A 26078-nucleotide genomic window follows, 5' to 3' on the forward strand; every position below is an offset into this window, starting at 1 on the left:
AAGAGTTAGGGACAGAGGAAACCGCCATGTACAAAGTTAGACCATTGATCCATCTAGCTCAGTATTGTTTACACTGATTGGCAGTACCTTTCCAGGGTTTCAGGAGGAGTTTTCACCTGGCACTACCTGCAGATGTTGGAGATGCTACAAAATAGTTGCAAAAGACAAAAGCCCCGGTTTTTTGTTATTCATCTTTTCCTTTGCTCTTCCAAAGTTCTATTTAATAACTGGGAGATAACTTTCTCAAGGCATCGTGCCTTCCACATCCTTATATGACATGTGACTGTTCCTAAAGTGTTATTTTCAATATACCATAATCATAATTGAAGCCTTCCTATTTGACCCCATGACTAGGGGGGGGGGGTTGTAGAGAAATTTGATTTAAAGGCAAACCTACCTAATTTGTACTTTCCAGAACAACATGAGAACCAAAACGCCGCCATCCTTTGAACTTTGCACTTCTCTGAATTTTGCAAAGCAGTTCTCGAGCCACATAATGTGTGCACAAATCCATATACTGAGGCAAAGTGTACATTAAAAGGCATGTATTCATGAAAACAACACTAAAATACGTGTTATATTGGGGGAAATTGCTTTGCAAAATTGCGCAGAAGATAAATTTGCATACAGAAGTGTATATTAGGAAAAATCATATAGCAATGCTGATGAAGAGTGACGGTTTAGATAATTCACATGCTGATGTGGAAATGTACCGTATTTACTTGAGTTAATTTTCAGAACCTTGAAACAAAACAAAACAAGGATTTGCTGGTGAATGTAAATGTGCCATCGAATCTAATGCACACCTTAATTTTTGCAATGTAATTTGGCCAAAAAAGGTGAGCATTAGATTCAGGTAAATAGGGAATTTTAATGCAGATTTTAATGCAGATTTACCAAAGCACATCTCTTCTCTGAAATTTGCATTTCTCCAAATTTGTCAGTGCAGTCCTCTAAACCAAGAATGTGAATACAGTGGTACCTCAGTTTACAAACACAATTGGTTCTGGAAGTCTGTACTTAACATGAAGCGTACTTAACCTGAAGCGAACTTTCCCATTAAAAGTAATGGAAAGTGGATTAATCCGTTCCAGACAGGTCCGCGGAGTACTTAAACTGAAAATACTCAAACCGAGGCGTACTTAAACCGAGGTATGACTGTACATATATCAGTGACCATTGTGAACAAAAAAAATGTGTTCTATCAGGGGTGAATTGCTTTTAAAAAATGCAAATACCATGCAAAATTGCATACAGAAATGTGAAAATTAGGAGAAATGCACTGCCTGCAGGTTTCCTACAAGCATCTGGTCGGCCACTGTTGGAACAAAATGCTTGTCTAGATGGGCCATTGGCCTGATCCAGCAGGTTTTTCTTATATTCCGGTTGGTGTGTTGGTGCAATATTTGGAAAGTTTGAATTCAGTTCCTAACTATGCTGCAAAAAAAATTCTGTACGACCTTCAATGACCTCTATAGGTCACTGCACCAGCAAAGAAGGAGCCAGGTGAGACGTAATGATGGCTCCACCAATACATGTTCAAAATGTGTGGTGTTACATGGGAAACACAACTTGGCCCTAGACAAACAGTTCAGAATTCTGGATATATAGTTAATGCAGGGGGGAAACAGAAGACCAAGTAGAGATGGTACAAAATAATTGGGGAAGGAAAATCTATGTGTGGCTCACCAATGATGAATGCTGAGTCAGGATAGAGGGAAGTTAGCTAGGTTTCAGTAACCATGATTCAGTGTTGGTGTCACATACCATTTAAAAACTCATTTATTGTTTGGCCAGCGGAGCATAAGCTGAACACTTCAGTCACAGCTGTTCTCAACTGTCAATCCTACAAAATGGCCACCAGCCTCCTCAGAGCACTTGAGGATGGGTTGGTGCATATAAAACACCTGCCACCTGGAGGCCACTTTAAATTGCTACACCAGGCAAGCCATTCATTTTGCTGCAGCCCATCACTCAGCTCAGGTGATTTCCTTTGCACCAACGCAACCCTTTTTGTTCTTTCCTTTCCTCTTTTTTTAACATTTGCGGAAGCACAAAATAAGGTCGACTATACCCATGTTCTGCTTGAATAGCATGTGAAATAAAACTGAACCAAGTTAAGTACAGTAGTACCTCGGTTTATGAACACAATTGGTTCCGGAAGTCTGTTCATAAACTGAAGCGTTCATAAACTGAAGTGAACTTTCCCATTGAAAGTAATGGAAAGTGAATTAATCCGTTCCAGACGGGTCCGCGGAGTACTTAAACTGAAGCGTTCATAAACTGAAGCATGGGTGTAATTGGTTCCGGAAGTCTGTTCATAAACTGAAGCGTTCATAAACTGAAGCAAACTTTCCCATTGAAAGTAATGGAAAATGAATTAATCCGTTCCAGATGGGTCCGTGGCGTTCATAAACCAAAAATTCATAAACCGAGGTGTTCATAAACCGAGGTTCCACTGTAAAAGCTATCTTCATTTTTATTATTCCTTTTTTGTGTGTGGTTTGTTAGTTGATTCCCCACCCCCACCCCCATAAGGATTATATCCCGTAGTTGAGTGAACCAGGCTTCCATCAAATTGTGTTTAACAATCTCCAAAAGAAATTTTCTAGGGTGAATCTTGCAGCTGTCATGAGATGAGTGATAAGATCTTTCTGAATGAGATCCTGTGCTTCTGGTTCATACATAGAGATAACAGGATGGTTTTGGGGGGGGGGTCCAAAGCAGTGGTTTGATTTATGTTTTGTTCTGTTTCACGAAATATTTTAGTCCAGAAAAAGTGTGGGTGCGTGGGCAAGTCCACCACAGATGGGTCAATTTATCTAGCTGCTGCATTTGCCATGTTCATGGGGGGGGGGAATCTATATACAATAGTACAAGAACAGTGTGTAATAAAAAGTATAATAGCACTACAACATGACATTTTAAAAATTAACAAACAGTTCACTTAATATATATCAACATAATGTGAGCATAAAGTTCACTTATGCATAAAGTAAAAATATCCAATAAGTTCACATCCAAAAGTAGCCCCAAAGCTGATGGCGGTGTAGTGGTTAGAATGTCAGCCTAGGACCTGGGAAACCAGGGTTCATATCCCCACTTGGGTGATCTTGGGCCAGTCAATGCCTCTCATCCTAACCTACCTCACAAGGGATTGTTGTTGGGATTAAAGGAGGAGAGGGAGAACCATATACACCACTTTTATCCCCCTGGAGAAAAAGGTAAGCTGTTAAACAAACAAACAAACAAACAAACAAATACTTAGCAACACCACTCTATGCCCATCATTTATGCCTCAACCAAAAAAGGCCAGAAAGCTCCCTCCCAAGTTTTTTTCTAGAAGTTGCTCTCTGAGCTAAAAGGGCAAGTAGGCAGAAACAATGGTAGCCACAGAGCACCCCCTCACCATAATACAGTTACAATTAATATCAGTGGACAATAATTAAAAGGCATGGGTAAACAAAAAGTCTTGAGTGTAAATCAGAAAAGAGGATACTGTTAGAGCATCTTAAGACACAGATGAATTCTACATCAAAGCAGCTGCAACACTGAAATCCATGCTACTGGTGGACAGAGGGAAATAGCTAGAACATTGTTTGCACAGATTGTGCATGGCAGTGGCAGAAGCGGTAGATGTTGGCATCGTTCATCAGAGATTTGGGCATGGTGAGTGTCTACCTCACTGGACAGCCCTAATGCCAAACCCTGGAATATCTGCATCAACTATGGGATTGTACATTTGGAGACACATTTATGGGGAGGTTCCTCTTTGTGCGCATAATGTGCTCTCTCAATAATAGCTGGCATGTTCAGAAAACAGTGTTGTTGTTTACAATGAAAGCCTGCAGTCCATTACAGAACATTTCGAAAAGAGCTCCTTTTCCGGTTGCTAGAAAAGTAGGCCATATATTTCACTGCTCTGCATATGAATATATAGAACGTGCATATCTGTGCAAAAGAATGTTTGTATTGTACCAGCAAGTATGCTTAAGCAGGTGTGGGTGGAAGCATATTGCTCTCAGTTTGTGTAAATGTGATACGTATGTGGGTGTTTGGGTAGATATAGATGACGGCACACATCATCTAAAGCATTATTATTATTATTATTATTATTATTATTATTAGCTTTTAAACCTTCAGTGAAGATGTGTGCCCTGGTACTAGAGGCAAGGTCCAAGGCCTTAAAGATTTAAAAATGAAAAACAATGGAACAAAAGAAAAGTGGAACAAATGTTTTTAAACTGTTATACAATTCTGCAGGAAATTGTATTTGTGGTTTTGTTTGCTAGTTTTAAAATGGGTGACTGACTGAGCGACACATGAATACAACAGTGGGGAGCACTCAGCCTTTAATTTACTAACAAAAGACAGAATGTTAATTTAATGTTCACAAAATGGCACAGGCTCGGGAGAGTGATGTCATGGGCATTATCCAGTAGGTGACCATGGCACTTGTATAATCTCCCTCCACACTATTAATCATTGCAATGCAAACACTTATATAGAGGGGCAGGAGAGGAGAACCACATTTTCTCAACCACAGAGCATTGCAGTTTGAATTGCTGCAGAAATGTACCAAGAGGGCTAAAAGTGTCTGGATTCACTGCAACAAATGAATCGTTATTCATTTGTTGCAGTGAATCTTTATTTGCACACCATCTTCGGGAAAGGCCTTTGGAAAGAAAACAGAACGGACAGAAAAGGAGCTGTTGCCTGGGTTCCTGATGTTCTCATTTGTTGTTTCCTCTCTTGTATTGTAGGGAATTTTAAAGGTCTGTGTAAGCAAATCGATCACTTCCTCGAGGACACAGAGTATGAAGCCGACACAGCAGAATATTTCCTCCGTAAGTCTGCAGCTTACTTTTTCCTTTGAGCTGATGATCATGTGTGCCTGGCGCTGCGTGCCCTTCATTCTCTGCTGATGACATTTATGCAAAGCTCATTCCCTTGAGGACGGACACGCTGGGTGAGGCAAACTGTGGAAACCAGAGCATTGCACCTCTCAGACTGTCTGTGTGTCTGCCTTGAAAAGCTCAGCCAAAGATTCCATCTCATGCTTCTCCCAGTTCTCTTGCACACACTGTCCTTGTTTTGTTTTGTTTTGACTAAATAGTAAAATAGATGCAAAATGTTGCCGTGCTTTGCATATAGCGCTATCAAAAAAAACATACTTTACCCATGTGGAAAGAAAGCACTTTTCGCTGCTGATACCTTCCAGCTGCATGCAGCATAAGTCAGCGTCATTAAGCTACTTTGTGTGGTGGCCTGGGATGGGGCTGGTTGGGCAGAAAGTAGGCAGACCAGCAGCAGGTGCAGCCAGAGCCAATGAAAGGGAGAGCTAACTGCATAATTTTAGTTTTGTCCCCAACCTCCTCCCTGTTAAGTTTTACAAAGCAACGCTGAGACTGAGGAGGAGGAAACAGAGAGCCAGTATGGGATGCGTGTAAGAAGGTAGGCAGGCAGGGGGTGTTTGAAAGCAGACTGAAGCTGATAGGGCAGTGCCCCATTTGCCCTAATGGACCAACTAGTCTTTTCCCTTTGGGAGTTTCACGTGTCCTGTGCATCCTCCGCTTATGGGGACTGCCAGTATCCCAAACGGGGAACATGCATTAAGATTGAGACACCAGCAGTCTTGGAAATCAACAAAGAAAGGTGCAGGGACATCAGGCAAGGGAAACTGGAGGGGAATAAGCTCAAAGACTATGCATACACTACTTTTTTAATTTGGGTTCAAAAAAGAACCAGAATTTAAATTGCAAAATGTATGCTTAATGCTTACCATTGTGAATGGCACACATAGAATTGTAGAGATAAAATGGACTCTGGTGTATATTATTAGATTAGATTAGATTAGATTGTTGTTGTTGTTGTTTAGTCGTTTAGTCGTGTCCGACTCTTCGTGACCCCATGGACCATAGCACGCCATGCACTCCTGTCTTGCACTGCCTCCCGCAGTTTGGTCAAACTGATTAGATTTAGATTAGATTAGATTGATTATTATAATAACCAGGTTTCCCTGCAGTGAACATGTGGGGGAATATTCTTTCCTAATCACTCCCTTTGTCTTTAATTCAGGGATGCCCTTTGGAACGGATGGTACCACATTGGTAGTTTTGCCATTTAAATATGGTTTTAAACTATGTGCCCACATTGAGAAAGTCACATGGGAATTGGCTTTAAAGACAATATTTGTAGTCCTTGGGTTGCCGTCTGTGAAACAGGAAACCATCTGAACATAAAACACAGGAAGCTGCCTTACACTAAGCCAGACCATTTGCCCATCTAACACAGTATTGTCTACACTGACTGTCAGCAGCAATCCAGGGTTTCAGACAGGGGGTATTTCCAACCCTTTGTCAGAGATGTCAGAGATAGGCCTAGGAAGGTGTACCAACTACTAGGTCACTGTTGATGTTGCAGATGTTTGAGATTTTCAATGCTTGTATTTTCTCCTGGCTATATACTGATGGGGTCTAGACAGACAGTAGCCACCAAGGAAAGAGATATTAGGAGCATAGTAGATAGATCATTGATGGCAACAACACAGGGCCACACTAGATGTTACGAGACATATGAAGCTGCATTTCTTTCTCTCTTTATTTTCTCCTTCTTGTGATGAAAAGATCTGCTTTTATCCACTTCTTGCACACCTAGCAAATGTGCCAGCAAAGGTCACTTCTAGACTGTTGCACCAATCTCTCACCCATTCACGTTGATGTCAAGATATTATTATTAATCATTATTATATTTATTTCCCACCCATCATGAGAAAGTCCCAATGGTGTATTACAGCAATATAAAATTCAAAATTCGAAAAGTTTAAAACAAATTATAATCATGACATATGAGAGAGAGAGAGAGAGAGAGAGAGAGAGAGAGAGAGAGAGAGAACAGCCAGAAAAGAGGTGTCTTAATGCCTTCAAATTGCATATGTCCATGCAATTAAACACACCTTCATAACACACCACAAATAATTTGGGTACAGTGCTATGAACAGCAATGACACTACCCTGCTCTTGTTCAATAAATCAACTTCCTTTTTCTTAAATGATCTTTTTGCAATGAGAAAAATGCAATGAGAAAACTATAGTACAATGTGCAAAGTAACAGCCACCTGACAGCAACATCATATAACCGCCACACAAATTCTGTGAAAGCAGATCAGGATATACTGAATATATACTTCATATGCAAGCAGCCCAAGAGCACATGACTGCCATAAGGATGCATCCCATCCCAAGATGTGCTGATTCTAAAGCTATTGGCACAGCAAAATGTAAACATATTTTAAAATCATTCTTAAGGTGGCTATCTGGGGAAAGGAGGTAAAAGCACAGTCCATCACTTATCTGAGTAAGGGCAGAACATGACTAATTATTATTATTATTTATTTATTTATTTATTTATTTATACCCTGCACATCTGGCTGGGTTTCCCCAGCCACTCTGGGTGGCTCCCAACAGAATTAAAAGCACAATAAAACATCCAACAATAAAAAACCTCCCTAGACAGGGCTGCCTTCAGATGTCTTCTAAGTCAGATAAGTTGTTTATTTCCTTGACATCTGATGGGAGGGTGTTCCACAGGGTGGGTGCCACTACCGAGAAGGCCCTAATGAAGCCAATATGGGCTACCGAAGTCATCTAGAACTCCTGTATGTCACCACTTACAGGCCAAACTACTCGTTACACTTCAGCCTCATATAATGGCCATGAATGTGCATCACACCAAGCAAAACCATAGCTTAGCGCAAACTTCCTGGCTTCCAAGGAGGAGATAGTAGCTTTGGTCATTTTAGATTTGTGGCAGCTGAGCTAGGATTTAGCTTAGCATGTTGTCCAAACGCAAAATTAAGGTTAAGGTTTCTCATCCTTAACTATAATCTGTAGCCAAGGTTTAATCTATAGTTACAGGTCATGGTTAATGAGGAGATACCTTAACCATGATACTGGGCTTGGACAATACACAAACCCAAGCCTTGACTTGCTATCCCACCCTATCCCAAAAGCCCATGGAGGAGCAAAATGGCTGCCACTCACTGAAAGTCAATACACTCATATAGTCAGGGGAGCTTGGCTTACTGTAGCATTTGAACCAAGCCAATGTTAACCTGACTGTCCCTGCAAAACACTTTGGGAAGGTTCAGAGCTCTTGAGAATGAGAGCAACTGGAGGGAATTTCAGAGGGAGTTTTCCCTGCTGCTTCTCTCCTTCCTGAGCCCGCTTTGCAATGGAGAAGGGGCCACTGAGCTAACATTATATGTGGCTGTGGTGTAATGTGTAGCTTGGCCCTCAATCAAATCACAAGCACTAACAACAAGCTCTTAACTAAATAGAACACGAGTGTTTAGAGGCAGTGTATCTCTGGATGCCAAAGGTTGGAGAGAAGCAAAAGTGGAAGGCTGTCACCTTCATATTCTCTGTATGAACTTCCCCAAGACCTGGCTGCTGTTGCTAACAGAATTATGGACTAGATGAGTTTGTGGTCTGATTGAGCAAGGCAGTTAGCAAGCATGGCTTCTGTCTATGGGGTCCACCTTGTTCTTTGTTTTGAATAATTGGCAAGGCTGGTGTTAGGGAGTTAGCATCCTCAGGTACCGTCTACATTCCAGCAGGGGATCTACAATGGTCCCCCAGAGCAACCTGGGCTTGCTGTCACTGCCTATTCTACCTGCCCTATCCAGGCAAGTGAGTAGCATCAGGAACTATAAGAAAGAGGAGCTTTCTCCCTCTCACCAGTGATGTGGCTTAGACTCACACGGATAAGGCAAGTGAATGGATGGTAGTGATCGCAGGAAGAATAACATCTTGACCAAGAGCTCCTCCAAACCTGGAGATGGCAGTGGTATGGGCAAATTAGCCTGAGTCAGTCCTATTTCACTGGGACTCAAGCAGAGGTCCATTCTGTCCCATTTTGTGTAGTTTTTAAAAAAAAATACATGAAAGGTTCACATTAAAATTGTATGTGTTATTATATGCATTACTGTGTGCATTTTTGTATGCATTTCCCCCAAATACACATTTTCCCATTCTTTTCAAAGCACTCTTTAACCATAAAATGCATATTTTGTGCATAATTTTTGAGCATTGCAAAATATAGAGAAGTGCATGACCCATTCAGGAGTTGTGTTCTGATTCAGTGCTGTCAATATTCCTCCTCCATTCCTAGTGTTGACTGACTCTACCACATGCTAATTAGCTGACAAGAAGCTGAGCTGCACTGGAAAGTGCAAAGCTTCACATCTGAACTGTAGTAAGTGTTATAGCACAGTATCTGAGCTGCGCTGAGGGACAGCTCAAATCAACAGTCTTGCAAGCCGACTTTCCTACCTCAAAACTTACAGAATGGAATAGTAAAGGCTAAAATCTCCTTATGAGTCTCAAGGCATGGCCATGTGAAGTATCTTACTATCTCTACTTTAAGAATATGTTTAATAATACAATTAAATAAATGCAAGAATAAGTGCAAGCCCTTGTCTTTGGGGCTTTACTTCCATCATGGATTAAGTAACAGGGGCAGAGGTTATAGACTTCACAGTTAACACAAGGAGTCTAAATAGCCTTCATATGGATTTTCAAAATTGTGCAAGTAGGTATTCTGGGGTCATTTGTTATAGGTGAGGTCTCAGGTAATTACCTTGGTTAGTTACTAAGGTGCTGGGGTATTCAAATGTATTCATTTCAGGATACAGTGCAACTAAGAGTAATCTTATTCCATCTATATTATTATCAACATGCTGCTTTTCAGGCCCTGCAGATGGTGTCAAAGCCATATACAAGATAAAAAAACAGTCTTGACTCGGAGAATCTTCTCACTGGTGGCAAAGACTGAAGTTGGGGGGGGGGGAATGCATGAGATGAGACAGCTGTAGTGGATAGAGTGATGGATTTGGACCAGAAAGATTTGGTTAATCCCCACTCAGCTAGGAAGCTTTGGGGTGGCTTCAGAAAATTCTTATTTCTAACCTGTGAAGATAAAATGGAAGAAATGATAGCCGGAGCAGCTTGGAGAAACTGCAGGATCCAGAAGTGATAAATTTAGGCATGCATTGTGTTGTCTGCGCATGACAAGTACAAGATGCACTTTCAAAGCAGTGTGCTTATGGTGATCCCTGGGGTAACTTGTTGCTCCTCTTGAGTGCTGTGTTACCAGAAAGCACCTTGCTAGAAGCATGCACTTTGAGTGTAGTTCTCCATATGTGTCACCAAGCAGATGTTCTGCAGAAAACCATAGAAAGCACTTGTGTTATCTGCTCCATCTTGGGGCCTTGCTTGCCTACCTGCTTAGTGATCTGGTCTCTGCCTCTCAGTGTCCTGTGCCCCCAACCACAGCTATAAGAAGTTGACCCCAGACCCAATGGCAAAGCTGCCAAGAGGAGAACTATTTGCCCTATACTGGGCCAAACGAAAAGGGATGAGGCCCAGGGTAAGGAACCTAGAACCCTTCAGATGATGCTGGACTACAGTTCCCATCATCCTAGACCATTGGCCGTTCTGGCTGAGGCTGGTGGGAGTTGGAGCCCCACAACATCTGAATGGCCACAAGTCCCAAATCTCTGTGTTAGTCAAATCAGTGGTGTAGGGATGAGGGTGTGGTCCGCCCCGGGTGTCATCACTGAGGGGGTGACCGCGGGGCCTGGCCTGCAGTGCGCCCAAGCCATACATCTCTCCTGTGGAGTGACGCAGTGGCTCGGGCACCTGCAGGCTCCACGCTGCCCGAAACGGCAACGTGGGGCTTGCAGACTCTACAGAGGTCCCACACAGCGTGCTCTGCCCTGGCTTGCCCCGCCCCCGCCCTGGGCACCCGAGCAACTAGATACGCCGCTGAGTCAAATCACTGGGCACTGTCTCTTGAGAAATTTTCGCAAGCTGTGTGCATAGGTAAAGAAGATTTGGGGGAAATTACTGGGGGAAAGTTTGCGTCTTTAACAGGACAGGCAGGAAAACTGATCAAGGGCTGCAGTGATGAGAAAAGCGGCACGGCTTGCATTTATTTATTTATTACCCTTACATCCCCACTTTCCTACAAGGTGCTCAAGGCATTGTGCGTAATCCGCCGCTGCCCATTTTTTGCCTCACAACAACTCTGTAAGGTAGGCTATGCTGAGAAGTAGTGACAACCTACATGCTTCAAAGCTGAGTTGAGATTTGCATCCCAGTCTTAGATCTGATACTCCAACCACAACTCCACCTTGGCTTTGGGGGGCAGCCTGGATTCAAGTTGCACACAGAATTAGAATGAGGGTGCCGGGTCCTTTTTGAGACCGTTTATCTGCAAAGCTAGAAGAACAGGCTGTCTTGGCTCCACCTTCACCCCTATTAGAGCTGTGGCTGCACCTTCTCAGATCTGCTTTCCAACAGCAGGGCTCATGCTCGTGCCTTGTCATTTTATAGCCGGAAGCCTAGCTAGTTGTATTGCCAGGGCCCCCGTCATAGATTTGGGGTCAGCGTTGGAGCATTAGTGCTGAGCAAGACTGTCAACCTATACAATATTTTATAGTGGTTACATCTTTAAATTGCCATCAGTCAAGCAAGCTTGTCATCTTTACGCACAGAGTTGCTAAAAAGTAGTTATATACCTCCAAAGACATTTATTCACAGTCCACTTCATACAATGGACATGTCTGATTACGTAGTTTTGGTTTCCAGTTTTTAATCTTTTTGAATGGGGGAAGATCATGTGCCTGTGGAATAGCAACAGCAATGGTTCATTCGTAAGGTTGGCAACTAGGCAAAAATGTTTTCTTTTTAAAAAAACCACTCACAACAACAGCATCAACAACAACAAATGCAATCTAGTCTGCTCCTGTGCTTTGAACAGAGATGTGACATGCAGAACTCAACAGCTGTATGTTTATGTGACAAGGAGCTAAACGTTGCCATCTGCTCATTGTGCCACATCAAAATTGCTGTTGAAGAGAAAAGTTCAAAAGCTGGAAACCCTACTGGAATATCCTTCCATCCACTCCACCCCTTCATGCTAGAACAGAGGAAACCCAGATAGGAGAACAAGGCATGGAAAACTTTCCCTATAAATGTTAGAAATTAAAGACCTGCTGATAGGATGGCCAGGTGAAAAAGAGGCCAAGGCTTTTGCACCCTTGGTTGCAGCTGTATGTAACCTAAGGGTGGGGACAGGTGAAAAGCATAGCTGCCAAGTTATCCCTTATTTTAAGGGATTTTCCCTTATGCTGAATAGGCTTCCTCGCGAGAAAAGGGAAAACTTGGCAGCTATGGTGAAAAGGGGGGGTGGAGCTCCTGCATCTTTAATAGTTGTGTAGAATAGGAAATTTCAGCAGGTGTAGCTTGCAGAAGTAGGGTTCTTTTTTTTCATCTGGCCACCCTATGTAATGCCTATAATTTTTGAACCTTCATCAGAGAATGCCTACATATTTCTATGGAACTATGCAATCAATGAACACAGTCCCCCTTGCTTCGGAGATCAGTTTCACACATTCATACACATTGCAGGAAGTAAGCTCACAATACAAACTACCTAGGACAAAGAGTTTAATTTTCTCTATCCTTCTAGTGAAAGAAAAGCTTATATAGGGTGGGTGGGCACAAATATTCAGGGCTGCATGACTGAACGTAATTGCAGTGCATCATGCAAATTGAGTATAGTTTGCAATCATTAGGCTTGCTTCTGCATAATATATTCTGAACGGTGGTCCTTTCCCAGACAGTCAAATAAAACTGGTCCAGAAGAGGCTTTGTGCTGCTGCCACAATTCTCTGTTGTTGCTTTTGTGCTGGACTAATTAGCAATGTATGGGGGGCAGCGGGAGAAGGAAAATAGTGGCACACACCTATGGTATTCTTAAAAGGTCCCTCCGTATGTAGGGCATCCTCTGATGGCAAGCATCTCCTGGCATTTGCTGTCATTCCCCACCATTAAATCTCATTAGTGTTTTCCTGAAGTCATTAGTATAGCATACCACCATCTCTGAAACATAGCCAGGAAACTGGGAAAGGCGAGAGATGTTTCTCTAGCCCATCTAATACAGGTTTAAGATCTTTTGGATCTGGACAGGATTACTGCCATGTTTTCCACAGCAACTAGCAATGTGTTGGCACTAAAATGCATGTATTGTTGCAGTGGTAGTGGTAGTAAAATGTAACCTGTAGGGAATGTATAAAAGCTGATCCAAGATTTGAGTACCTGTCCTTTATAAATGAAGTGTTTACTTTCCTCCTGCTGCCTTGTGTTTGATTTGTGTTTGGGGCATTTACACAACATTCATATATTCTTAAGCAAAACAGCCAAACAGCTGATGAATCAGGTGGAAAAAAGAATTGCCTGGCAAAGCAAGGGAAAGGGACCAAATGAAAGGCAAGAGAGGGCACAAATTCCAAAGCTCCCCTGATACAAAGCAGGCCCAAAGACTCACATATGGGGATAACCCAGGGTGTTTGTCTATTTCATGCTTTTTTCAGTATAATATTCAGAGTGGTACAACTTGATTCAAGTGTACAAGTAATGCTTTTATTGCAAAACTGTCTAAAAGCCAGCAACTGGTATTCAGAGACTTACTTCCTCCCACAATGGAGGCAGATCATAACCATCATGGCTAATAGCAGGTCATTGACAGCATTATCTTCCATGAATTTGTCCAATCCTCTTTTAAAGCCATCCAGGTTGGTTACCATCACTACACCTTATAGGAATGAATTCCATACTTCAGGTATGCTCAGGGCGAAGAAGTATTTTCTCACGTCTGCCCCGAATCTTCTAACATTCAACTTCATTGAGTAGCCATGAGTTCGTCTTTGTAAACAAAAAAGTCCCAAATGTGAGATAACCTATCCTTAAGTCAGAGTGACCAAACATGACAATTTGCCTTACAATCACAGTATTCCTCCCAAGAAACAAAGCTACTTGCTTCTAACAGTTTGCTTTTTCGAAAATGTATCCTGTGAGCTTCTTTACCTCCTTGTATCACAGCACATGTCACAGTATTGCATCATGGGATATGTTTCTGTAAATTAGTAGTACTAAACGGGGAGCGAGAACCTGGGAAGATTATAGGAGGGCTTGGATCAGGCATCATAGCTGCCAAGTTTTCCCTTTTCTCACGAGGAAGCCTATTCAGCATAAGGGAAAATCCCTTTAAAAAAGGGATAACTTGGCAGCTATGTCAGGCATCCCCAAACTTCGGCCCTCCAGATGTTTTGGACTACAACTCCCATCTTCCCTGACCACTGGTCCTGTTAGCTAGGGACCATGGAAGTTGTAGGCCAAAACATCTGGAGGGCCGCAGTTTGGGGGTGCCTGGCTTGGATGGACCCTAATATAAAATTCTGAAAAGGAGTCAGAAGTAAACTAAACTCTGTGGTTAAGATGATGGTGAATAAATGGATCCCTCCCACCCCTTGTTTTCAATTCACACTTATTTGTGGTCTGGCCATTCTAATCTGCATTGTGCTTTTGAGGACTGAACATCTCAGGTTGTTTATTATCCATGCATTTAAACACACACACACACACACATTGGAAACTGTAGTTTGTTAAAAGGAGTTGTAGCTCTGTGAGGAGTAAACTACAGTTCCCAGGATTCAGAGTGTGCTTTAAGTGTATGGTGTGTGTACAGCCTTACATGCTGCCACAGACATTACATTTTAAGTAGGAAATGTTAGCCCCCGTGTTTTCCATTGCAAGCATGTGAAGTGTGGACATGTGCATGTTCATCTTTAAACGCCCATGTGCACACATTGTGGATACATGACCCATTCAGGCTTTTCTCACACATGTACATGCATGAACATATGTCACTTCCACACTTTACATTTTGCCGAAGCTCTGTGTTTCCTAGCCCAGTTGCAATGTATAGAGCCACCCATACTCCACTATTCTTAACCTTAAATATATCTGTACTGTATGTGTGTCACTTATATATATCTGCATGCTACTGCCATCTGCTGGGTGGGATGTGTGAGGATGGGAGTGAATGAGAGAGAGGGTTAATAGGACTGCCTTCGTTTGTGAGCAATTCATATGTGCCTTTTCTAAGTGTGTGTGTGTGTGCATGCACACGCGTGTCAGCAGGGATTTATCTTTTGGCTCTCTTAGGAGACACCTCTGCACCCACTCCTGCAAAATATCTGTGTTTATTTTTGTGGCGCCTCTCTGCTGATTGCAGTTGCCACCTATATGCTCCAGTACTGCACTGCGTTGGTGGTGGCTTTCTGGCCTGCAGATTTCACTTTCTGTTTGGTGAGAGGGACATGCCTTTGGGCTTTCTGGGTGCACGCAGGAGCCAGGAGACCGTCTGCTATCAGATGCCATTTGACTGGTCCCTGGCCCTAAGTTCACTGCTCGTTTCTAATATCCAAGATGTTGACAGTTCATTTGTAACAGCTCTCTTCTTCTGTTGACACTCTGTTTCTCTCTCCTCCTTCTGTCTCCTTATTCCTCCCCTATCACTGGCCTTTCCGATTCCTGTGTTTCTTTGCTACGTCTTTTTTGTTCATCCTGGTACAATCCTCTTTCCCCGCCTCCCCTCAATCTCTTCACTTTGCTCCTGTTTGCCTTCCTTCTCCTTCCCCCCACCCTTCTCCATGTTTCTTGCATGCACGCTGTTCTGTTTCTCCCCTTCCTCTCCCCACCACCCACCCCAAACCCCTTTCTCTGCTTACAGGGGCTGTAAGGGCCTCTAGTATTTTCCCGATCCTGAGTGTGATTCTGCTTTTCATGGGTGGACTCTGCATTGCAGCCAGCGAGTTCTACAAAACCCGACATAACATCATCCTTAGTGCCGGTATCTTCTTCGTGTCTGCAGGTAAAGGAGGGCTGAGGGTTGACCAGCGGGCAGGCTGCCCGTCCTCGGGAATCAAAGGACAAAAATTGCAAGCGAGGGAGGGGCTCAAGGTGCTGGGAGGCCGAGAGAGCAGCCACTGGGCAATGGAAGTGCATGGGGGGGTGGGGGGAGCGGAGAAAGCAAGGAGAAAGGACATGCAAATGTTTGCACAGCTACAGTGACAGAGAATTAACTAGTGAAATCATTTACTTTAGATGAAAGAAGAAGTCAGAGAGAGTGGAGAGAGAGAGAGAAGATGCACAACTACATACTCCAGAAATTTCAACATTTTGGGGTTATCGCCTGTTTTAGGCCAGCACCAACGTAGACATGATGATGGGTTGTATCCATGCTACTCCTACCCAGAGTAGACCTGTTGACATTAATGGACATGGCTAGCTTAGGTTTGTCCATTTCAATGGGTGTCCTCTGAGCTGAATTTAATTGGGTACAGCCCCAGGTGTTTAAGGTCATGTCTGCTCCAAGCGCATACTTTTCTCCCAGCCAACTTCACTTCCAGAACTAGATAAAAGTTCCAAGGGGGCAGGAGAGAGACTGCAGAGGGTTATACTGTACGATTGCCCCCAAGCACAATGTGATGAAGGGTCGAATGGAAAGGGTGGAATGGATGAACAAGCAAGCTACAAGCAGGGTTGGGGGAGTGCTCTTAAAATCAGATGCCTCTGCCCTCATTACCTATGTGATTAGAGCATAAAGGTAAAGGTAAAGGGGCCCCTGACCATCAGGTCCAGTCGTGTCCGACTCTGGGGTTGCGGCGCTCATCTCGCTCTATAGGCCAAGGGAGCCGGCGTTTGTCCGCAGACAGCTTCCGGGTCATGTGGCCAGCATGACAAAGCTGCTTCTGGCGAACCAGAGCAGTGCACGGAAACGCCGTTTACCTTCCCGCCGGAGCGGTCCCTATTTATCTACTTGCACTTTGATGTGCTTTTGAACTGCTAGGTGGGCAGGAGCTGGGACCAAGCAACGGGAGCTCACCCCGTTGCAGGGATTCGAACCGCCGACCTTCTGATCAGCAAGCCCTAGACTCTGTGATTTAACCCACAGCGCCACCTGGGTCCCTTTAGAGCATACCCAGGCTTGAATAGATAGGTCTTCTACTATCTCACCTAGTGTGGCCCTGAGGTTGCAAAACCTCTCAAGTCCAAAGAGGATTTTGCTGTCTTGCAAAATTTGCATTCAAAGGTGAAACTAAGTTTGCCTCAAGTAAGTCAACTGCCAGCTGAGGATTACATTTCACACATGTGATGAAGAGGGTGCTAATCTAAAAAAAGCATATGCCATAACAAATTTGTTGGTCTTTAAGATGCCACAGGACTCTCTGCTGGTTTTACTTATAATAGGGCTTCACACGTGCTGAAAGTGATATATAAGATCATGGATTTGACTACAAGGCTTATTCTTCACTGTCCATTTGTTTGGCAGAGAAGAAGAGCCAAGACTTATCCTTCACTGCTCAGTTGTTCAGCAGAGAAGAACAGTGCATATATCTTCTGTTGCTGCATAGAAGGATAGGAAAGAGCCCCTCTCCAGACTTCCTCTTTGGCAGCCTCTTAGTAGGGAGGATGTGGGGCAGTATAGGCAAGAACAAAATATAATGGTGCTTCTTCATCTTAAATACATTGGATAAACCAGGCTGTTCCAACGTATTATGGGAAACTTTCATTTCAGCCACAGATTTGCTAAAGACAAGGGTTATCTATCACCAACAGAAAATAAAGAGGACGCAAATAAAAAACCCCAACATATTTTTATTATTTTATGCATTATCCACAAGGCTGAGGAATAAAGAGTAGCTCAGGAAAGTGAAGAAGTTTTGTTTGGCATCTCATGCCTGATTGTGTCACTGAAGTGGTCTGGGCTATACCATTTCAGCTTCCAGGTGGGGCCTCACATGATCGAATTTACCTCCATACAAAAGGAAGTCCCGCCACATGGAATATTAGAGATCAGAGAGTTCTAGTCTAAACCTCTACATGCCATGCTAGTTTTCTAAGTACAATTTCCCACCTCAGTGAGAACGAGGCCACAGAAGAGACAGGACCTTGAATTTCACCTTATGTGTATGTGAAAGTCATATGGAAAGCTAAACCCAGCTTTGCAACCTTTTGAGAAATGATAACTGCATCTGAAAACATTGCTGTGTGTAGGCTTTTCGTTAGCAGCCTGTCCCACTGTTTTGTGGCTTTTACCTTTTGCTTCCAAGTACTGCATTTGTATGTCGTCCCTAATGGCGCCAAAGCTGTTTACAAAGGAAGTCAAACACAATCAAATACAGTATATAAGAGAGCTAAAGTAATGGATGCAGTATACAAAACATCAGAATCCATAAAATAAGATTCCGCTTGCTCAGTATTTCTGTTCCCTGAATATCCACACACCCATATATCCATTAAACTATACCTGGTTCCCTGAATAGCCACACACTCATATATTCATTAAACTATACCTGCACACATTCACCCATAATCAAGCAAGAACACATGCTCCCTCTAAACAGTTATTGAACTCTAAACAGTTATTGAACTCAACAGTCACCTAGTTACCTACAAAAGTCTGCACAACACTGGCAGATTAACACTATGAGGCTAAAACCAAATATAATCTAGAACTCTACCATCCCAAATGAAAACCTCACATTGTTCACCCAAACACTCATTCCCATTCCCTCCAGATGTTTCAGGCTGCAATTCCTATCAGCCCCAGCAATCAGGGAGGATAGGAATTGTAGTGCAACCACACCTCAAGGTCACTAGGCTACTCTTGCCATGGGTTTATTGTTTGTGGCTAAGAAGGCAAGCTGTCCCTGAGTCCTCAGCCACCAGTTCCTAGCTCCCACATGAGAAGCAGTCAAACTCCAACCCCTAACTGCCAGCAGCCCCACACTGTCACCCTGGACAGCACCACACATCCCTACATTCAACCAAAGCACAATCATAAGGAGCAGAGTTGGGCTCCTCACCTTCATAGAACCTCAAAACCATGACAGCTCTTTTCAGCTTTCTGGGCAGAACTGGAAAGTCCATTTGCCCTCTCCATTGGTTCTTGCTGACCAGTGATGCTGATATTTGGACCCATGCTTTATACAGCAGGGGGCAGGAGCTTGTGGACTGCTTGCGAGCTTCCTGAAGGGTCTGCCTGGCCAGTGTTAGAAACAGGGTGCTGGACCAGGTGGACCTCTGGTCCAAACCAGCAAAGGTCTTATATTACAAGGTCAGTTATTAATATTGTATGTGACTATTTTGGTGGTGCTCCATAGCTGTCCATTCCTCTCTATTTTCACTCTTGGCTGTTTCCTATATTAGCATGGGAGTTTTCTTTGGAAACTGGGGTGTGCTGCTTCAGTGCATCTGTTCCCTGCAAAACACAGGGTTTTGGGGTGATTGCTCACAGGGTCAAATGAGTGTCATGAATCAGGTGAGGGCCGTGGCTTTATCTAGACCTGAACTAAATGCTTCTTTGCAGTGCAGCATGCTGAAAACAGTGCTCTGTTAGGTAGGACACCAAGCTTGGAAAATCCAGAAGTCTTATCCTGCCTGCCAGTCACAAGAGACAAACTTACACACGTCTTGAAGATGCTCTGAGGCTTGAACATACCTCAGGAGTAGCCAACGTGGTACCCTCCAGAAGTTGTTGGACTACAACTCCCATTATCCCTAAACACTGATGGGAGGTGTAATCCAAAACACCTGGAGGGCACCAGATTGGCTACCCCTGGCACACATCGCCTGAGTCACTCACTAGGCTAGGTCATTAGACATTGTGGATCAGTTACTACCACATTAGTGGAGTGCTGACTTTCCTAGAGCAAAACCCAGAGAGCGTCCTCAGCAGAGACACAATCTAGCATAAAGGAAAGACCAAACCAGCTCTCAGAATAATAATGTTGGAAAGGATCTCAAACACCCAACCAGCTGCTGGTGCAGGAAACGTACTGCTACGTCCCTGGTGTTCTTGGATGTATCTTGGAGAAAATGCCTGATGAAGCACACCTTAACATTTAGAGTTAGGTGCATATTGAATCAGCCGCCTGGACAGATGTGGAACGGCATTGTTGTTCACCTCATGTATTCTGCTATATCTTCTCAGAAATATGACTACAAAAAGTATATCATTTTGGAATGGCAGAGTTTTTAGCATGTGGCTGTCAGTGAGGCGCTCAGATCAATAACAATGCTCATAATGCTCGTTGTTACTGGAGCTACAGACTCACAACTTATGTGCATTTAAATTGTGTGCATTCAGCTTTATCTGCTTGGCCCAAAAAAATTTTTTAAAAAGGGGGCAGGCATGCAGGAAAAAAGACTTTGGCAATCCCACTCGCCATTGCACCCAATGCATTTTGACTATACACAATAGTGGCTTTATGTGTTATCCCAGGAATGCAACTTCCACGTAAGTTAAGAGTCACCTGTACTGTCTGCACCTCCATAAAAAAGCTTAATTTGCAAATAGGTTGTTGAGGTATCACAAACAAGTTGTTGGCAACAAGGTTGAGCCCTTTTATCAGATTTTCCCTGTAAGGGTAAGAGGGGTTATGTATACTGCCCTGAATTCCTTGGAAGACGTGTGTGATAAAAGCCTGAAAGAAGGGAATGGAATTATTAGAATAAAACAACAACAACAACAACAACAACAACAACAACAACAACAGAACAGTGTCCTTAAGGAGGCATCCTATCCCTACCTTTATGCTGGCTGGAAGACCCTGGGAAACAGTGGAGGTGCTACCTCTCTATGAGCAGAATAACTTATAAACAACCAGAAGTCCCCCGAAAGCACCACCACTGTGACCCTTAAGAATGTGGGTGTGGCTCTCTTCTCATCCCCAGAATGCACAAAACTTGCCTTTCTGTGTGTGTTTTTTTACATGGAAACAGAGTATCATATTGGTTTGGCAGTACTGTAGTGTAAATACAGCTCTGAAAGAAAATAAAACCAGGGTTGTTGTTTTTCCTATTTTCCTAAAAAGTTTGCAAAATCTCCACTGGGGTTCAGCACACAATTAGGGACAAATCACTGGGTCATTTTTTAAATAGGGAAGCCCACCCAAATCTGAGAGTGTAGCAGCCGTCACACAGAGTGAAAAGATTTGTTAACAGGAAGCGGGGCAATCCCCTGGCATCACACGAGGGGCTGACCCTCGAGCATGGATGTCTCTTAGGGGGGTCATTAAAAGCCCACATCTGCAAAGGGCACCCTGATTGTGCAGAGTCTGCCTATACATGTCTGTATATTCATGTTTAGGCATGTGCCCCACTACAGGTGCTTAACACGGAGGGCCCAATGATATGCACAGTATCGGGACAAGGGTCAAAAGTGTGGCCCCTGCTTCCACTTAATTTTAGGCTCACCACACTCTAAAAAGCAATCCAAAAGAAGATTGAGCCAGGAAGTGGCATCATGACCTTGATGTGTTCGGGAGCATTCTAAATATCAGATAAATGCCCCCCACCAACCCCTATACTGTGGAGGCTGCACTTCTGCACAATTGCCATTCTTTTTTTAAAAAAAAAGGTCACATGAATTGGCCTTGGGTTGGGGTACAGATTTTATATGTTGTTGTTGTTATTTATTATTATTGCATTTTTATACCAACTTTATTTCAAGGCACAAAAGTGGGCATATGTGATTGTCCCCCTTCCCATCGCAACTGCTCTGTGAGCTGAGAGACAAGGAGTGGCCCATCGTCACCCAATAATAATAATAATAATAATAATAATAATAATAATTTATCATTTATACCCCGCCCATCTGGCCGGGTTCCCCCAGCCACTCTGGGCGGCCCCCAACAAAATATTAAAATACAGAAATCCATCAAACATTAAAAGCTTCCCTAAACAGGGCTGCCTTAAGATGCCTTCTAAAGGTCTGGTAATTGTTATTCTCTTTGACCTCTGGTGGGAGGGCATTCCACAGGGTGGGCGCCACTACCGAGAAGGCCCTCTGCCTGGTTCCCTGTAACTTGGCTTCTCATAGCGAGGGAACCGCCAGAAGGCCCTCGGCGCTGGATCTCAGTGTCCGAGCAGAACGATGGGGGAGGAGACGCTCCTTCAGGTATACTGGACCGAGGCCGTTTAGGGCTTTAAAGGTCAGCACCAACACTTTGAATTGTGCTCGGAAACGTACTGGGAGCCAATGTAGGTCTTTCAGGACCGGTGTTATGTGGTCTCGGCGGCCGCTCCCAATCACCAGTCTAGCTGCCGCATTCTGGATTAATTGCAGTTTCCGGGTCACCTTCAAAGGTAGCCCCACGTAGAGCGCATTGCAGTAGTCCAAGCGGTCCAAGCAGTAAGCTTCATGGCTGAGTGGAGATCTGAACTCTGGTCTCCCAAGTCCATATCTACCAGGGCTCTTCAGTTCTACCCTTGACGTACCTAGAAGGCATGCTAATGGTTTCTTCTCTCTTGCCCTTTGTCCACAGGTCTAAGTAATATAATTGGCATCATTGTGTACATATCAGCCAATGCTGGAGACCCCTCGAAAAGCGACTCAAAGAAGAATAGTTACTCTTATGGTTGGTCCTTCTACTTTGGGGCCCTGTCATTCATTATAGCCGAGATGGTAGGAGTGCTGGCCGTACACATGTTTATTGACCGGCACAAACAGCTGCGTGCCAGTGCTCATGCCACAGACTACCTCCAGTCCTCTGCCATCACCCGCATACCCAGTTACCGCTACCGCTATCAGAGACGCAGTCGCTCCAGTTCCCGTTCCACCGAGCCTTCACACTCCAGGGATGCCTCTCCCGTCGGGATCAAAGGGTTCAACACCCTGCCATCAACGGAGATCTCGATGTATACCCTGACCAGGGACCCCCTGAAGGCTGCCACGACCCCCACCGCCACCTACAATTCAGACAGGGATAACAGCTTCCTCCAGGTTCACAATTGTATCCAGAAAGAAAACAAGGACTCTATCCACACTAACACAGCCAACCGCCGGACCACCCCCGTATGAAGCCGTCGAGAGGGGCTGAAACATGGGGGGGGCAGTGAAGGTGGGAGTGGGACTTGGGTTCAGGATGGGAGGGAGCAGTAGGGGTGGGCAGCAGGGGGAGAGGAGAAAGCAACCAGTGGGGAAACCTTCCAAAAGCAAAAAAAAAAAAAACAGAAAAAAACCAGAAAAAACCAGAAAACAAACTTAAGTGAAACACCTGAAAAGAAATGGCAAAACGTCTAAAAAAAGGGAAAAAAGAAAAAAAACTTTTAAAAAAATCAAGAGAAAGAAATTTAAAATTATAAAAAATAGAAAATAAATTTAAAAGAAAATGCATGATTTCCCATGTACCATTATTTTAACATTTAATAAAAACAGATTTAAAAAAAGGAACCGAGAAATAACAACAAAAAAAATTAATTAAAAAACCAAGTGGGAAGAGGAGGCAGCTCTTTGGATTTCTGGGGGGTTTTTACTCTTTACTTTTTCAGTTTGTTTTCTTTTCACTTTTAACCCACTGTGGACTTGCAGGTTCCTAAGGATCTCCAGGGACAGGTGGTAACAAAACGCAGTGCTTTTGGTGTCCTTGTGGATGCCTTTGTTGCACATGCACTGGAGCCTGCCTAAGCTTACCAAACCCCCTGGAGTGACGAGTGATTCGACATGTTCCTGTGGGTCCACAGGGCTTAACAGTGACCTTCCTGTCCTTGGGGATTTGAGGGTTTAATGCTGATTCACTGATCTCCAGGTCTCAGGAAGCTAAGGCTGATCAGTTCAGCCTCATCAACCTGTGACTATCCTGGGGGTTAACAGTGACATTGCAAAAAAAAAAAAGCTTCATAAAAAAGTGGCAATTTTTTAATAAAACAGAACCAACTATAAATAAATGTAAATATAATAAGTGGATTTACTTGCAAGAAAGCCAGATAGTATTTTTCTTTTCGTTTTTTTTTCCAGCTTGAAAACTGTGAAAACTAAAATCTTAGGGGTTGAGAGGCTTCTAAAGAGAAATGGAAACTGAATCCATTTGAAAACAACAAAAACTATTTAAAAGACACCCAGAACTTGGCCACTTGGTTGGTGCGGGTCATATTCCCTCACAGGCCATGAGAATGTTGGGCCAGGAAAAAGTGGGGGGGGGACATCTCTCCCCACAGAGAAAAGGCTGCTGCTATTGCTGGGGCTGCAATCTCGAACACAGAACAAGGACTAGACGTTAGCATGGAGACTTCTGCTCATGTTCCCTAACAGGCAGGCAAAACATGCTATCCCCTGAACTCACTCCCAGGCTTAAAAAGAAGTTGACAGGCAAAATGGCTGCTACTTGTCTCCTGTTGTCGGTTTCGTTTACACTGCTAGCTTTCCTGGTGCGTGGATAGCTCTCGCCGGATTCATTCAATGCCCCTCTCATGAACACCTGACACACCGAATCAAGACACAGTCCCCATGCCAAGTACATAACTGCGGAAAAGTTATTCCATGACTTCATTCTGTTGTCAGTGCCAGCTGGCTGTAGGGCTTAGTCAGTCAAAAGCTGTAGCCTTAGCCTGCCTTACACAGAGACACCTGCCTGTAGGGTTGCCGTATTCAAATATGGGACAGCTTGGCCTCCGAACCTTTTAAGAGAAGGTGCTGTTTTCCCCACCCGCCATCGTAGCAGCAGTGATGGGAGAGAAAACGGCAACTGCTCAGATTCTGCTGCGCCATGTTACATAAAGTCAAACGGGCCAAGTTGTCCCATGTGGGAGCTGGCAGCTTTGCAAGTCTCAATTGAAAGAGAGAGAGGCAGGATCCCTGAGGCTCAGCCTCTTTTGGGGGACCCATTTCACCCTCTTTCTCCCCAGTCTAACCCCTTCCTCTCACCAAAGATGCCCATGGCAGCGAGAAAAGGTCGTATTGACATCTCTGCCACAGGAAGTCTGCCAGAAGGATTTAGGGGTGGGAGTTTGGGGGAAGCAACTATACAGAAGACCAAGGGGGTTGCATAAAAGGTTGGGGGGGGCGGCCATGAGTCTTGTCTTTGTGGGCCCAGCATTTCCCTCAAAGGTCTATTGGTCTCCCCCTCCACCTGCTGTCGGTTATGGCCATAAAGAGTCACTGCAAAACTCTACCACAGACCCACAGCTAGGCCTCACTAGACCCTTACCTGGAAGGGGCTCCTGTGCCTTTAACAGCCAAGTCATAAGGAGGCGGTTGGCATGTCCTGTTTCCCCCCCAACACTGTGGCACTTCTTATATGTCTCTCTTGTATATGCTTCTTAGCACACGTCAGAGGAAGGGACATATTTTAGAGTTCCAGAGATGAGCCTCCCATCTTGACTTTGCTGACAGGCCTAGACTACCCACAATCCATCTCCCCCCCTTGCGTACCCCAGTAGTTCCCTTCCACATTCATTCTGGAGCGAAGGCATAAATCCTGTAAGGCAGTTGGGTCTTCCTGGTGACATGCCCAATTCTACTTCCTTGCTGCTTGGCCACTTAAGGCTTACATTCTTGATTTCACTGCATTTGCCCTTAGTTTATATCTGTGACTAGCAAGCTTACACATAGCACACTCCCTTCCTAACCTACACCATCACAGCCATCCAAATCAACATTGTGTACATGAGGGCCATTCATTTTTCCGCTGAAGGGGAAACGGTGTGCTACCACTTTTAGTTCAGTTCCCTTTTTAACACTGTTAATGGGAGATGGGGAGAGCAGGATCCCAACAAAGGTAGCAAGGCAGACGGTGCTTACAGCTATGCCAGCTGTTAAAAAGAGATGGAGGGAACTCTCCATGGTCCTACTACGAGGCCAGAGCCCTTTGCATTACCCTGGAGGAGCAGGGTTTGGGGCTAAGGGTTTTGCTGAGTGGGGTCCAGTCATTCCTCTTGGCACCTTTAGGCTCTCGCCTGGCTCTTCCTGTTCAAACAAGTGCTGCTCCAATTCAGAGAGTCTTCACTCCCCCCGCTGCTGAGCTCCTTCTGGAACTGAAACGGGGTCCGAAAAAGCAGCCTGCACTACCCACCCAAGTAGTGCTGTCTTCTCCTACTTTTCTTCTCTTAGAGAGGAGAGTTGAGTCCTTTTCCAGGACAGGGTTGCGTAGCGAAGAAGCAGGTGGGAAACTGAGCCAGTGGCAGAATGCATTCTCCCCAAGCCTCAGCAGAACAGTCCCTCATGGCTGAAGGGCCTAGGTACAGCTTGACCAACATTATTTATCCGTATGGAACACCCCATTTTATAGTGAATGTCTAGAACTCCTGCTAAATCCCAAGCCTCAGCCTGCAAACCTGTAACAATGAAAAGGGCAGAAGGGGGTAAAATGAGCCAATATCCAAAGC

At 44.1% G+C, this 26078-nt stretch overlaps 1 protein-coding gene across 1 annotated transcript in view; it reads left to right on the plus strand.

Moving 5' to 3' along the window:
- CACNG2 (calcium voltage-gated channel auxiliary subunit gamma 2) overlaps positions 1-22776 on the plus strand; it is a 122009-nt gene extending 99233 nt beyond the window's left edge. Inside the window, exons 2-4 of the mRNA XM_035128090.2 lie at positions 4764-4847; positions 15640-15780; positions 22241-22776. Of these exons, the coding sequence (XP_034983981.1) occupies positions 4764-4847; positions 15640-15780; positions 22241-22776 (761 nt within the window). The remainder of the gene's footprint in view (positions 1-4763; positions 4848-15639; positions 15781-22240) is intronic.
- Positions 22777-26078: the final 3302 nt, after the last annotated feature.

Source organism: Zootoca vivipara, chromosome 10 (genome assembly GCF_963506605.1).
Source record: "Zootoca vivipara chromosome 10, rZooViv1.1, whole genome shotgun sequence".
Classification (NCBI taxonomy): Eukaryota; Metazoa; Chordata; class Lepidosauria; order Squamata; family Lacertidae; genus Zootoca; species Zootoca vivipara.